Below are 13,626 nucleotides of genomic sequence, written 5' to 3'. Positions count from 1 at the left end.
AATAGCACGGCGGTGTGACAGCAGAGTCATTTGCATGGCCGGGCTATAAACTCCTCTGGGAGGAGCAGATCGTTATTCTTCTCTCTTGTGCGGAGACGTTTCTCGTTCCCATCATGCCTGATCCCGCCAAGTCTGCGCCAGCTCCCAAGAAGGGCTCCAAGAAAGCCGTGACCAAGCCTCAGAAGAAGGACGGCAAGAAGCGGAGGAAGAGCAGGAAGGAGAGCTACGCCATCTACGTGTACAAGGTGCTGAAGCAGGTCCACCCCGACACCGGCATCTCCTCCAAGGCCATGGGCATCATGAACTCCTTCGTCAATGACATCTTCGAGCGCATCGCAGGGGAAGCCTCCCGCCTGGCTCACTACAACAAGCGCTCCACCATCACCTCCCGGGAGATCCAGACCGCCGTGCGCCTGCTGCTGCCCGGAGAGCTGGCCAAGCACGCCGTGTCCGAGGGCACCAAGGCCGTCACCAAGTACACCAGCGCCAAGTGAGATCTGCTCCGCCATCACCCCAAAGGCTCTTCTAAGAGCCGCCCACCCCCTCACCATAAGAGCTGCTCCTCCGCTGCTTTTTTTTAGGTCCTTGTCTTGATCTCACATCTGTAGCGGTTTCTCCTGACCGGCAGCTCCTGCGCACTGGGGCGGGAGACAGACACCACTTACATCTGCAGTTATGAAGCGCAGGGCTGGAGGTGAGGATGATGAGGGTGGTAGTGAGAGGAATGTACTGACAGCCCCGCATGCTCCACACTTCCTCCCATCCACAGCCATAGTATCCGCAGCTCCAGAGACTTGTCGCCACATGGAGACTTTACCCTGGAGTTACAGCTGGATGAAGTGTTACAGTTTATGTCCTCAGAGGTTGAGACCTTAATGGCGGAGTGAAGAGCTGGTGGATTGCAGCTGTGGAGACTCCTCAGGTCTGTTCATCAGGCTGCGGGTAACGATCTGAGGAGTCTCCTATTTATCCACAACACAGAAATCATCCAGCCGAGAAGACGAGTGATGAGAAGCAGAACTGTGAGGAGAGGAGCAGCTGTGGCCATAAACCCTGCAGCAGCTCGTCCAGGAGGAGGGCGGGGGCTTCACTGCCCTGTGACTGAGGTCTGCTCCGGGGTCCTGATGCCTCCATTGTCAGAGGAAGACCAATCCATGAGGTCCCTTCGTTCCTGTACGGTCAGAGGTCTGTAGTCCGACATTGTTCTGTCTCTTCTGAGATTTAGTCCCCTTTATACAGGAGTCTGTGATCAGCTGGATGTGGTGATCGCATGTGAGCGTTAAATAGAGGTGGAAGTCGTTTTTGCGGTTTGGTTGGTTCCTGACGGCGGAGTTTTGCTCCTCTGTTTCTCTGCGGTCATTAGAGGTTGTCCGCATGATTTCTCTATAGGAAAGGTCATCACAGATCCGTGTGTGGAGACAACCAGGTAACTTACCGGGCAGCAGCTGATTTTCCTCCGATGTCACCCACCCTTTCCTCTCCAGCCCGGTGGAGGCGTCTGATCGATGATGATCTCCCAGAGATTGATTAATTTCCAGCCTGAATCTCACATTGACATTAATGGAGAAACAAATAATTTTGTGTCTCCGAGCAGCAGCGGCGCCGAGATGAGGAGTTTTATTGACTCTTACACAAATACAGAAGCGGGAAAAACTACAAAATAAGAGCGGGAAATTCAAAATCGCCAACTGTCTTGTGCTCAGCCAATCAGATGAGAAGGGGAGGAGCTAACTGCGAATTCCATACTTGAAATCCCGCCCCGGAAATACGTCATCTCGCCAGTCCTCGCTCCGGTCCGCAACCTTCTATATAAAGGAAGGACTCTGCGCTCATCAGTCATAGTGTTCTGCTGCTGACTACGAGACGATGTCTGGTCGCGGTAAAGGAGGGAAAGGTCTCGGCAAGGGCGGTGCCAAGCGGCACAGGAAGGTGCTACTGATAACATCCAGGGCATCACCAAGCCTGCCATCCGCCGTCTCGCTCGCAGGGGAGGCGTCAAGCGCATCTCCGGCCTCATCTATGAGGAGACCCGCGGCGTCCTGAAAGTCTTCCTGGAGAACGTGATCCGTGACGCCGTCACCTACACCGAGCACGCCAAGAGGAAGACCGTCAACGCCATGGACGTGGTGTACGCGCTCAAGCGCCAGGGCCGCACTCTCTACGGCTTCGGAGGTTAATGCGTCTCCGCTCCATCCTCACCCCCCAAAGGCTCTTATCAGAGCAGCCCACATCTACTTAGAAAAAGCTATGATCTCCGCTGTGTGATGTGGCCAGGGAGGGAGATTGCGGGTATTTTGTGGTGTTATGTGACATCAGTGGTTAAAACAGATGGTTACCTGGATATACAGCGCTATATGGGTCAGGAATTACTGTATGGATGAAATATCTAGAGCGCTTTATAGAGGCTACATCACAGTATAGACATTTACTGCACTCTGAGGGTACACTGCAGTGTATTAATGGGAGTCGTAGCTATATAGCGGGTATTGAGCATTAAATGGCCGCAAACAGCCATTTTTTTTTTTTTTTAAATGTCCTCAAAAATAGGAGCACAGAAAATAAATGGGAAACATTTAAATCAGTTTTACACACCCACTGCGAGCTAGCCATACCGTACAGAAATAAAAGGGCTAGGAACAGGAGAACACCAATGTGGCTAAATAAGGATGTAAAAAGGGCAATAAAGAACAAGAACAAGGCATTTAGGAAGCTAAAACAAGAAGGCAATGAAGAAGCATTAAAAAGTTATAGAGAAAAAATACAATGTGTAAAAAACATAATCATTTAGCAAAAGTGGAAACTGAGAGACTCATTGCTAAGGAAAGTAAAACAAATCCCAAACTATTCTTTAATTATATAAACAGTAAAAAGATTAAAATTGATGGTGTCGGCCCTTTAAAGAACAATGAGCGTGAAATCATAGAGAGCGATGTGGGAAAAGCAAATGTTTTAAATACTTTTTCTCAACAGTGTTCGCACAGGAAAAGGATTTGCCAGGGGAAATGCAGAGCGATAATGTAAACTCCCCATTAAATATTACCTGCCTAACCCAGGAAGAAGTGCAGAACCGCCTTAGCCCCTTAATGACCAGGGGTATTTTTGGTTTTACATTTTCATTTTTCCCTCCCCTTCTTTCCAGAGCCATAACTTTTTTATTTTACCGTGTATATGGCCATGTGAGGGCTTATTTTTTGCGGGACGAGTTGTACTTTTAAATGACATCATTGGTTTTACCATATCGTGTACTCGAAAACGGGAAAAAAAATTCCAAGTGCGGTGAAATTGCAAAAAAAGTGCAATCCCACACTTGTTTTTTGCTTGGCTTTTTTGTTAGGTTCACTAGATGCTAAATCTGACCTACCATTATGATTCTCCAGGTCATTACGAGTTCATAGACACCAAACATGTCTATGTCCTCTTTTATCTAAGTGGTGAAAAAAAATTCCAAAGTTTGCTAAAAAAAAAAAAAAAAATTTGCGCAATTTTCCGAGACCCGTAGCGTCTCCATTTTTCATGATCTGGGGTCGGGTGGGGCTTATTTTTTCTGTGCCAGACTGACGTTTTTAATGACACCACTTTTGTGCAGATACGTTCTTTTGATCGCCCGTTATTGCATTTTAATGCAATGTCTTGGTGACCAAAAAAACGTAATTCTGGCATTTTTAATTTTTTTCTCGCTACGCCGTTTAGCGATCGGGTTAATGCTTTTTTTTTCTTGATAGATCGGGCGATTCTGAACGCGGCGATACCTAATATGTGTATGTGGGATTTTTTTTTTACTGTTTTATTTTGATTGGGGCGAAAGGGGGGGTAATTTGAACTTTTAGGTTTTTTTAATTTTTTTTTATTTTTAAACATTTTTTTTTTTTACTTTTGGCATGCTTCAATAGCCTCCATAGGAGGCTAGAAGCTTGCGCAACCCGATCGGCTCTGCTACATATGGGCGTTGGGCAGATCGCCCATATGTGGCAGATTTACTGCTGTGCTTTCAGCGCCGACCACTGGGTGGCGCTGAAAGCCATATGCCTGCAACAACCATAGAGGTCTCATAGAGACCTCTGGTTGTCCAGACAACATGAAGCCGACCCCCGATCACGTGACGGGGGTCGGCGGTGACGTCATTTCCGGCCCGGCGGCCAGAAATGCTATTTAAATGCACGCTGTCAGCTTTGACAGCGGCATTTAACTAGTTAATAGGCGCGGGCGGACGGCGATTCCGCTCGCGCCTATTGCGGGCACATAGGCGCACTCACCGCCGGAGCCCTCATCAAAGCAGGGGAGATGTCCGATGACGGACTGTGTCCGTCATTGGACATTAAGGGGTTAGTATGATTAAAATGGACAAATCACCAGGCCCTGATGGCATTCACCCTCGGGTATTAAGGGAGTTAAGTAATGTGATAGACAGGCCTCTATTCCTTATATTTAAAGACTCTATAGAAGCAGGGTCTGTTCCTTTTGATTGGCGGCAAGCAAATGTGGTACCAATATTCAAAAAGGGGTGTAAAAAGGAACCTGGAAACTATAGGCCAGTAAGCTGAACATCTGCTGTGGGTAAAATTTGTGAAGGGTTTCTAAGGGAAACCATTATGGAATATCTCACTGTTAATAAATGTTTAACTCCATATCAACATGGATTTTTGAAGGATCGCTCCTGTCAGACTAACCTGATCAGCTTCTATGAGGATGTAAGCTCTCAAATGGACCCAGGAGAATCATTGGATGTCATTTATCTCGACTTCTCTACAGCATGTGACACTGTCCCACATAAAAGATTGGTAAGCGAGATGAGAAAGCTCGGGGAAAATGTGTGTAGATGGGTAGGTAGCTGGCTTAGTGATAGAAAACAAAGAGTGGTTATTAATGGGGCATCCTCAGATTGGGCCAGGGTTACTAGTGGGGGACCACAGGGGTCTGTATTGGGCCCCCTACTATGTAATATATTTATTAATGATCTAGTGGATGGCTTACACAGTAAAATATCAGTATTTGCAGATGATACAAAACTATGTAAGGGAGTTAACAAAATGGAGGACAGTTTGCAACTACAGACAGATTTGAGTAAATTGCAGAATTGGGCTGAAAAATGGCAAATGAGGTTTAACCCAGATAAGTGTAAGGTTATGCACATGGGAAGGAGAAACAGATGCTACAATTATTTACTAAATGGGAAACTGCTGGGGAAATCAGACATGGAAAAAGACTTGGGCATCTTAGTCAATAAGAAGCTAAATTGGAGTGCCCAGTGTCAGGCAGCTGCCACCAAAGCAAATAGGGTCATGGGAGGCATTAGAAGAGGTCTGGGGACACGAGATGAAAACATAAATCTCCCTCCGTACAAATCACTCGTCGGACCACACTTGGAGGATTGTGTGCAATTTTGGACGCCGGTGCTCAAGAAAGACATTACTGAACTTGAAAGGGTTCAAAGGCGGCTACTAAAATGATAAATGGAGTTGGTTCACTACAATACCCAGAAAGGTTATCAAAATTAGGTCTATTTACTCTAGAAAAGAGAAGACTTAGGGGAGACTTAATATATATGTACAAGTATATCAGAGGGCAATACAGAGATCTCTCCAATGAACTGTTTGTACCAAGGACTGTGCCAAGAACAAGGGGGCATTCTCTTCGTTTGGAGGAAAGACAATTTCTGCACCAGCATAGAAGAGGGTTCTTCACAGTAAGAGCAGTGAGGCTCTGGAATTCTCTTCCTGAGAAAGTGGTGATGGCCAACTCACTGAATGAATGTAAGAAAGGAATGGAGGCTTTTCTTGTGAGTAACAGTATAGAAGGTTACAAATAACAGAATATTACAGGTAGATGGTTGACCCAGCTTAGGGGAAGGAATTTTTTTCCCTATGGAGAAAATTGGCTTCTACTCTGTGGGTTTTTTGCCTTCCCCAGGATCAACAATGCAGTAAAAATAGGCTGAACTAGAGGGACATAAGGTCTTCCTTCAGCCTTCAAAACTATGTTACTATGTAATGTTACTGGTGATCACTGTATTACCTGTACACTGACACTATATACAGAGCTCCTGTGTATAATGTCACCAGTGATCACTGTATTATCTGTACACTGACACTATATACAGAGCTCCTGTGTACAGTGTCACCAGTGATCACTGTATTACCTGTACACTGACACTATACACAGAGCTCCTGTGTATAATGTCACCAGTGATCACTGTATTATCTGTACACTGACACTATATACAGAGCTCCTGTGTACAGTGTCACCAGTGATCACTGTATTACCTGTACACTGACACTATATACAGAGCTCCTGTATATAATGTCACTGGTGGTAATAACAGTGCTGCTAGTGTCATGGTTTGCATTCATGATCAGTATGTGGTCTGGAGGTGGTGATATTTCTTCTTGTATGTGGCATTATTGGTCTCGGTATAGTGGACTGTGTTATATATGGCGGTCATTTTTTCTCTCAGATGTTGATTAGAAGAAGAATTTTAAAGTATATAATCACTAATGGCAATTGGTACACAGCGGCTGAGATGCACTTATAGAATTTCTCCAGTGAAAAAAGTAATCAATTCAACAGGATAAGCGATAACATACTGATTGATGGGGTCTGACTGCTTGGACTGACACTGATCGACAAAATGTGGAGCTTTGATCCCCATTAGATTGGATCTCATGTGAAACTTGTTCACTGATCCATTCATTGTCTCAGTGACTGCACTTGTTTTTTCTTAATGCCCCAAAAAGAATGAATGGAGGTGCGGTCAGACATCTCACCTGCTGCTGCATTTTCAAATGGGGAAAAAACGTCCTCATTCTTCCAATCGGTGCAGTTTCTAATGGTCGGACATAAGTGATCACCTATCCTGTGGAGCCCATGTATCAGTGAACTTAACAGCAAAGCCACAAAAAGAGGATTGAAAATCCTCCAAAAATTCAAGAATACAGGAGAAAATGGTCAGCAGTACTTACCTGCCCAGGTCTCAGAACAAACTCCCTCTCAGGATGCAGCAGACCCTTGTAGTTAAGATGGCGGCAACACAGGTGCAGAATACTGATGAGACCACTCCCAACCCATGGAGGGGGGATTGTTAGTATTAGATTGCACAGAATCTGCTTGTACAGGGCGCTGGTCACACACAGGTAACGCATGGTGTCCGGCTTACAGCATATTAGTGACGCCCCTACTATTAGATCAGGCGGCTGAACCCGGAAAAATGAGGTGCAAAAAATACACAGAAACATGTTAGGTATTGGCCGATATTTTGGCCAAGATATACAAGCTCGCAGCCACGTCAGGGCTCCTCACGCTCGCGAGTCCTAACACTAAACTTAAAAGCAAAGCCACAAAAAGAGGACAAAAAATTTCTTTGTATTTTTTGCACCTTATTTTTCCAGGTGCGGCAAGGCCCAGAATTTTTAGAGGCTACATCACAGTATAGAAATTCACCACACTCTGAGGGTATACACACCTTACCCCTCTCCCTATATTAACGTTGGTTATGTTATAGACGCCGCATGTTTTACAATGGATGAGAATAGAGAAACGTGAGATTTCAGTTATCGCTCAGCAATCACCTGTGATATCAGAAACCGCAGCCACCATCTATTCCTTAGAGAGTGCGATCCGTATATGTAGAACACGCACATAAACCGGTAGTTCAGGACTCAGCTCATTTTTGGAAAGATTTGGTGGCTCTGAAAAGAGCCTTTGTGTTGTGGTTAGAGCCCGGGAAGATCTAAGCTCTCTCCCCACGGATCCTGCGGGCCAACTGGATGTCTTTGGGCATGATTGTTACCCTCTTGGCGTGGATGGCACACAGGTTGGTGTCCTCGAACAGTCCCACCAGATAAGCCTCGCTGGCCTCCTGCAGGGCCATCACCGCGGAGCTCTGGAAGCGCAGATCGGTCTTGAAGTCCTGGGCGATCTCCCTCACCAGGCGCTGGAAGGGAAGCTTACGGATCAGCAGCTCAGTGGATTTCTGGTAGCGGCGGATCTCACGGAGAGCAACTGTTCCTGGGCGGTAACGATGCGGCTTCTTCACTCCACCAGTGGCAGGAGCGCTCTTCCTGGCGGCCTTCGTTGCCAGCTGCTTGCGAGGAGCTTTCCCTCCGGTGGATTTGCGGGCGGTCTGCTTCGTCCTGGCCATAGCTCAATGTAGAGATGAACAGATGTGATGAGCTGAGCGGCGGGAGAAGGGTATTTATGCTCCAGGGCGCGTCCTCATTGGGCTATAGGAAACACGCCCCCTGCACGCCACTGGTTGTGTCATAAAAAAAAGAAGCCAATAAGGACTTGATGCGTTTAACCAATCATTGTGTAGAGCAACTCCGCCTCCCTCTCAGTAACCCCGCCCCCTGTTGTCCCCGCCTCCTCCGAGGCGGTTCACATCATCCTTACACACGGAATATGGAGCAGACGCCACTGACGTAAATGCACGGCCGTATCCGTGTACACAGCGCTGTACAGTGCAGAGCTCGTATTAGCAACAGATCACAACTATCCATCCTGACACTGCGCCCAGCATCAATTATATAATGTACTGGCACTGATCGTACAGCTCTGCAGGGAGGAGGTGGTGGCACCGATCATACAGCTCTGCTGAGGACAAGGTGGTGGCACTGATCATACAGTTCTGCAGGGAGGAGGTGGTGGCACTGGTCATACAGCTCTACAGGGAGGTAATGGCACTGATCATACAGCTCTGCAGGGATGAGGTGATGGCACTGATCATACAGCTCTGCTGAGGACAAGGTGGTGGCACTGATCATACAGTTCTGCAGGGAGGAGGTGGTGGCACTGGTCATACAGCTCTGCAGGGAGGTGGTGGCACCGATCATACAGCTCTGCAGGGAGGTGATGGCACAGATCATACAGCTCTGCAGGGAGGTGATGGCACTGATCATACAGCTCTGCAGGAAGGTGATGGCACCGATCATACAGCTCTGCTGAGGACAAGGTGGTGGCACTGATCATACAGTTCTGCAGGGAGGAGGTGGTGGCACTGGTCATACAGCTCTACAGGGAGGTAATGGCACTGATCATACAGCTCTGCAGGGATGAGGTGATGGCACTGATCATACAGCTCTGCTGAGGACAAGGTGGTGGCACTGATCATACAGTTCTGCAGGGAGGAGGTGGTGGCACTGGTCATACAGCTCTGCAGGGAGGTGATGGCACTGATCATACAGCTCTGCTGAGGACAAGGTGGTGGCACTGATCATACAGTTCTGCAGGGAGGTGGTGGCACCGATCATACAGCTCTGCTGAGGACAAGGTGGTGGCACTGAACATACAGCTCTGCAGGGATGAGGTGATGGCACTGATCATACAGCTCTGCTGAGGACAAGGTGGTGGCACTGATCATACAGTTCTGCAGGGAGGAGGTGGCACCGATCATACAGCTCTGCAGGAAGGTGATGGCACTGATCATACAGTTCTGCAGGGAGGAGGTGGCACCGATCATACAGCTCTGCAGGGAGGTGATGGCACTGATCATACAGCTCTGCAGGGAGGTGATGGCACTGATCATACAGCTCTGCAGGGAGGTGATGGCACTGATCATACAGCTCTGCAGGGAGGTGATGGCACTGAACATACAGCTCTGCAGGGAGGTGAGGGCACTGAACATACAGCTCTGCAGGGAGGAGGTGATGGCACTGATCATACAGCTTTGCTGAGGGCAAGGTGGTGGCACTGATCATACAGCTCTGCTGAGGATAAGGTGGTGGCACTGATCATACAGCTCTGCAGGGATGAGGTGATGGCACTGATCATACAGCTCTGCTGAGGACAAGGTGGTGGCACTGATCATACAGTTCTGCAGGGAGGAGGTGGCACCGATCATACAGCTCTGCAGGAAGGTGATGGCACTGATCATACAGTTCTGCAGGGAGGAGGTGGCACCGATCATACAGCTCTGCAGGGAGGTGGTCGCACTGATCATACAGCTCTGCAGGGAGGTGATGGCACTGATCATACAGCTCTGCAGGGAGGTGATGGCACTGATCATACAGCTCTGCAGGGAGGTGATGGCACTGATCATACAGCTCTGCAGGGAGGTGAGGGCACTGATCATACAGCTCTGCAGGGAGGTGATGGCACTGATCATACAGCTTTGCTGAGGGCAAGGTGGTGGCACTGATCATACAGCTTTGCTGAGGGCAAGGTGGTGGCACTAATCATACAGCTCTGCTGAGGATAAGGTGGTGGCACCGATCATACAGCTCTGCAGGGAGGTGATGGCACTGATCATACAGCTCTGCTGAGGACAAGGTGGTGGCACTGAACATACAGCTCTGCAGGGATGAGGTGATGGCACTGATCATACAGCTCTGCTGAGGACAAGGTGGTGGCACTGATCATACAGTTCTGCAGGGAGGAGGTGGCACCGATCATACAGCTCTGCAGGGAGGTGATGGCACTGATCATACAGCTCTGCAGGGAGGTGATGGCACTGATCATACAGCTCTGCAGGGAGGTGATGGCACTGATCATACAGCTCTGCAGGGAGGTGATGGCACTGAACATACAGCTCTGCAGGGAGGTGAGGGCACTGAACATACAGCTCTGCAGGGAGGAGGTGATGGCACTGATCATACAGCTTTGCTGAGGGCAAGGTGGTGGCACTGATCATACAGCTCTGCTGAGGATAAGGTGGTGGCACTGATCATACAGCTCTGCAGGGATGAGGTGATGGCACTGATCATACAGCTCTGCTGAGGACAAGGTGGTGGCACTGATCATACAGTTCTGCAGGGAGGAGGTGGCACCGATCATACAGCTCTGCAGGAAGGTGATGGCACTGATCATAGTTCTGCAGGGAGGAGGTGGCACCGATCATACAGCTCTGCAGGGAGGTGGTCGCACTGATCATACAGCTCTGCAGGGAGGTGATGGCACTGATCATACAGCTCTGCAGGGAGGTGATGGCACTGAACATACAGCTCTGCAGGGAGGTGATGGCACTGATCATACAGCTCTGCAGGGAGGTGAGGGCACTGATCATACAGCTCTGCAGGGAGGTGATGGCACTGATCATACAGCTTTGCTGAGGGCAAGGTGGTGGCACTGATCATACAGCTTTGCTGAGGGCAAGGTGGTGGCACTGATCATACAGCTCTGCTGAGGATAAGGTGGTGGCACTGATCATACAGCTCTGCAGGGAGGTGGTGGCTCTGATAAGAGCATTTGTGGGATGAGGACAGGGCGGCTCCGCTTATTTCTTGGCCGCGGGCTTCTTGGCTTTAGCCGCCTTCTTAGCCGGACTCCTGGCAGCTTTGGGTTTCGCCGCCTTCTTAGCGGGGCTCTTTGTCACCTTCTTAGGCTTCAGAGCAGCCTTCGGCTTTTTGGGGCTCTTAGCTGCTTTTTTGGCTGCTGTGGGCTTCTTGGCCTTTTTCGGGCTCTTCTTGGCCGCGGTCGGAGGCTTCTTCGGGGATTTTGCAGCTTTCTTGGCTGCTGGTTTCTTGGCTTTGGCCGCAGGCGCCTGCTTCTTCTTGTCCTTGGTCTCCGGCTTCTTGTTCAGCTTGAATGACCCGGAGGCGCCGCTGCCCTTCACCTGGAACAGGGCACCCTTGGTGACCAGACCCCTGACGGCCAGCTTCAGGCGGCTGTTATTCCTCTCCACATCGTACCCTCCAGCAGCCAGAGCCTTCTTCAGGGCGGCCAGAGACACCCCGCTGCGCTCCTTGGAAGCGGACACGGCTTTGACGATCAGCTCGGACACGCTGGGGCCAGAGGGCTTTTTGCTCTTCTTGGCGCCCCCTGCGGAGGATTTTTTCGGCTGCTTCTTGGATTTGGTGGCTGGTTCAGCGGGAGGAGGAGGAGCGGCGGCTGGCGCGGTCTCTGCCATCATCTAATCAACAACAAACACAAAGTGCTGAAAGAAAAATTACAAAAGACGGAGCGGGAGCCGCCTCAAATATATACAGTCACACTGCGCACTGATTGGCTGCCCCTTCTGAGCTTCTATTGGCTGACACTGGTCACAGGCCCCGCCCCTCCTGTCTGAGACGGGTGAAGCTCCGCTCTCCCCTTGTGCTTCCTTGCCCGGGATAAGCGACCATTACCGGTCAGGACCGGGCAGCAGAGCCGCTGTGTCAGTGTCCTCCTCCTCACTGACATCTCCCCCACATGTTTATAGCCGTCACTGGCGGAGGAGGCAGGAAGGAGCCGGGAAGAGCCCCGGAATCTCCCCATAGTCCTCCTGGCCGCACATCATTCTGTATCGGGGAAGATGAATCTGCTGCGGGAGCTCGCTCCTTCTGTTCCCGGCACCTGTCACTATCACAGGGATCTGTACCACAATCTGTACCGTGCAGGAAGCTGATTGGACGATGGGAGAACGACCTGGAGCTGCTGAGAGGTCGGAAGGAGACACAGACGGCGGCTCCGCTCCCTGCAGCTTCTGGCCTGTATATATATATATATCCAGTGTGTGGGCTTGTGGATCAGGAGCGCGGAGTCCAGAATATCTGATGTGTGGAATATACAGCGCTATATGGAGGGTACGCGTCCCTCTATGGGGGTATACAGCCGTCAATGAGGGTGTACCCTAATATAAGGGGAGTATACAGCACTATATTCTAGACTACGATACTATATGGAGGGTTGTCAGCACTATATGGCGGTATACAATACTACTTGAAGGTTATACAGCACAATATGTCCGTATATAACAGTATTTGGCAGCTTACAGCACTACATGGGGGTATACAGCGATATATGATGGGATAAAGAACAATATGGAGGGCCCACAGCACTTTCTGGAGAGTATTTAGCTATATATGGGGGCATACAGCGATATATGTAGGTATCAGCACTACCTTATCCTCAGTTACTGTATGGAGGGTATCCAGCACTATATGCGGGTGTTCTGTAGATGACACAGGTTTATAGAGGAGAAATGCAGCACTAGATGGGGAGTATACAGCACATGTAGCCTTTGTAGTGCTGTATACCACCTAGTAGGGAGGATGGTGGATGTACAGCACCGTACTGGGGGTGTATATTTTTGCAATCCTAGTGCCCGCAGCTCCAGGGCTGATCAGTGTCAACTCCGCTTCCAGCAGTGATCGGAGCGGACGCCACACGGAGACCCGGTAACCTTATACAAGGGCGGCTCCGTGTGGGCTCCGCATCCAGCACAGATCGGATGATACAATCCGCACATGTTCTACCAGGAGGAGCCCGATGTGCTGAACCCGGGGAAATGACGAGCAGCAGACACAGGAGCAATAAGGGGTTAAACGGAGGAGGAAGCACGTCTATCGGTGATTGGTCGATTCCTGTGGGCGGGGCTTTAGATCCGTTTGATAATTTGAATCTCCAGCTCAGTCGTGTTCTCGGCGCTCGATCATTAACCCTTCAGTGACTGTGCTTTGCTTGTGGAAGAGACACCATTTCCCGATCACCGTCAGGAGTGAGCGGCCATTATTCCTGTGGACCTTGCGGTAAAGTGAGACTGTATTAACCCTCTCACTCCCCAGACCGGTGCCGGCTGCTCATTATCTCACCAATCACAGTTATGGATATTTTATGTAGGCATCTTGTATGCGAGACGTCTCCTCCTCTGGAGGATGGAGCTCCCACACTCCGCAATACACCGGCTCCGGACCTGCGTCATCTCCAGTCCTCTCTCCG

At 49.5% G+C, this 13,626-nt stretch overlaps 3 protein-coding genes and 1 pseudogene across 3 annotated transcripts; 2 read left to right on the top strand and 2 right to left on the bottom strand.

Moving 5' to 3' along the window:
* Nucleotides 1-74: 74 nt before the first annotated feature.
* Nucleotides 75-537, top strand: LOC141091613 (histone H2B 1.1-like). Its single transcript, XM_073577299.1, has one exon. It carries the CDS (start codon nt 114-116, stop codon nt 492-494), a length of 381 nt encoding a protein of 126 aa, XP_073433400.1. The 5' UTR covers nt 75-113; the 3' UTR covers nt 495-537.
* A 117-nt stretch (nt 538-654) lies between these two features.
* On the top strand, nt 655-2,364 carry LOC141091614 (histone H4-like; annotated as a pseudogene).
* A 5,308-nt stretch (nt 2,365-7,672) lies between these two features.
* On the bottom strand, nt 7,673-8,173 carry LOC141091718 (histone H3). The gene has a single exon (XM_073577408.1). The coding sequence runs from the start codon at nt 8,132-8,134 to the stop codon at nt 7,724-7,726; it is 411 nt and encodes a 136-aa protein (XP_073433509.1). The 5' UTR covers nt 8,135-8,173; the 3' UTR covers nt 7,673-7,723.
* Nucleotides 8,174-9,513: 1,340 nt separating this feature from the next.
* Nucleotides 9,514-11,897, bottom strand: LOC141091611 (histone H1.5-like). The gene has a single exon (XM_073577297.1). The coding sequence runs from the start codon at nt 11,837-11,839 to the stop codon at nt 11,204-11,206; it is 636 nt and encodes a 211-aa protein (XP_073433398.1). The 5' UTR covers nt 11,840-11,897; the 3' UTR covers nt 9,514-11,203.
* Between the last annotated feature and the right edge of the window lie 1,729 nt (nt 11,898-13,626).

This window comes from Dendrobates tinctorius, unplaced genomic scaffold (assembly GCF_039654945.1).
Source record: "Dendrobates tinctorius isolate UK_male_01 unplaced genomic scaffold, ASM3965494v1 ptg000055l, whole genome shotgun sequence".
Lineage (NCBI taxonomy): Eukaryota > Metazoa > Chordata > Amphibia > Anura > Dendrobatidae > Dendrobates > Dendrobates tinctorius.
Note: the sequence above shows the minus strand (reverse complement) of the source record. Positions and strands in the feature narration are given on the sequence as shown.

Coding starts and splice junctions, on each gene's coding strand:
- LOC141091611 (XM_073577297.1), bottom strand. CDS start 11,839: ATGATGGCAGAGACCGCGCCAGCCGCCGCTCCTCCTCCTCCCGCTGAA.
- LOC141091718 (XM_073577408.1), bottom strand. CDS start 8,134: ATGGCCAGGACGAAGCAGACCGCCCGCAAATCCACCGGAGGGAAAGCT.
- LOC141091613 (XM_073577299.1), top strand. CDS start 114: ATGCCTGATCCCGCCAAGTCTGCGCCAGCTCCCAAGAAGGGCTCCAAG.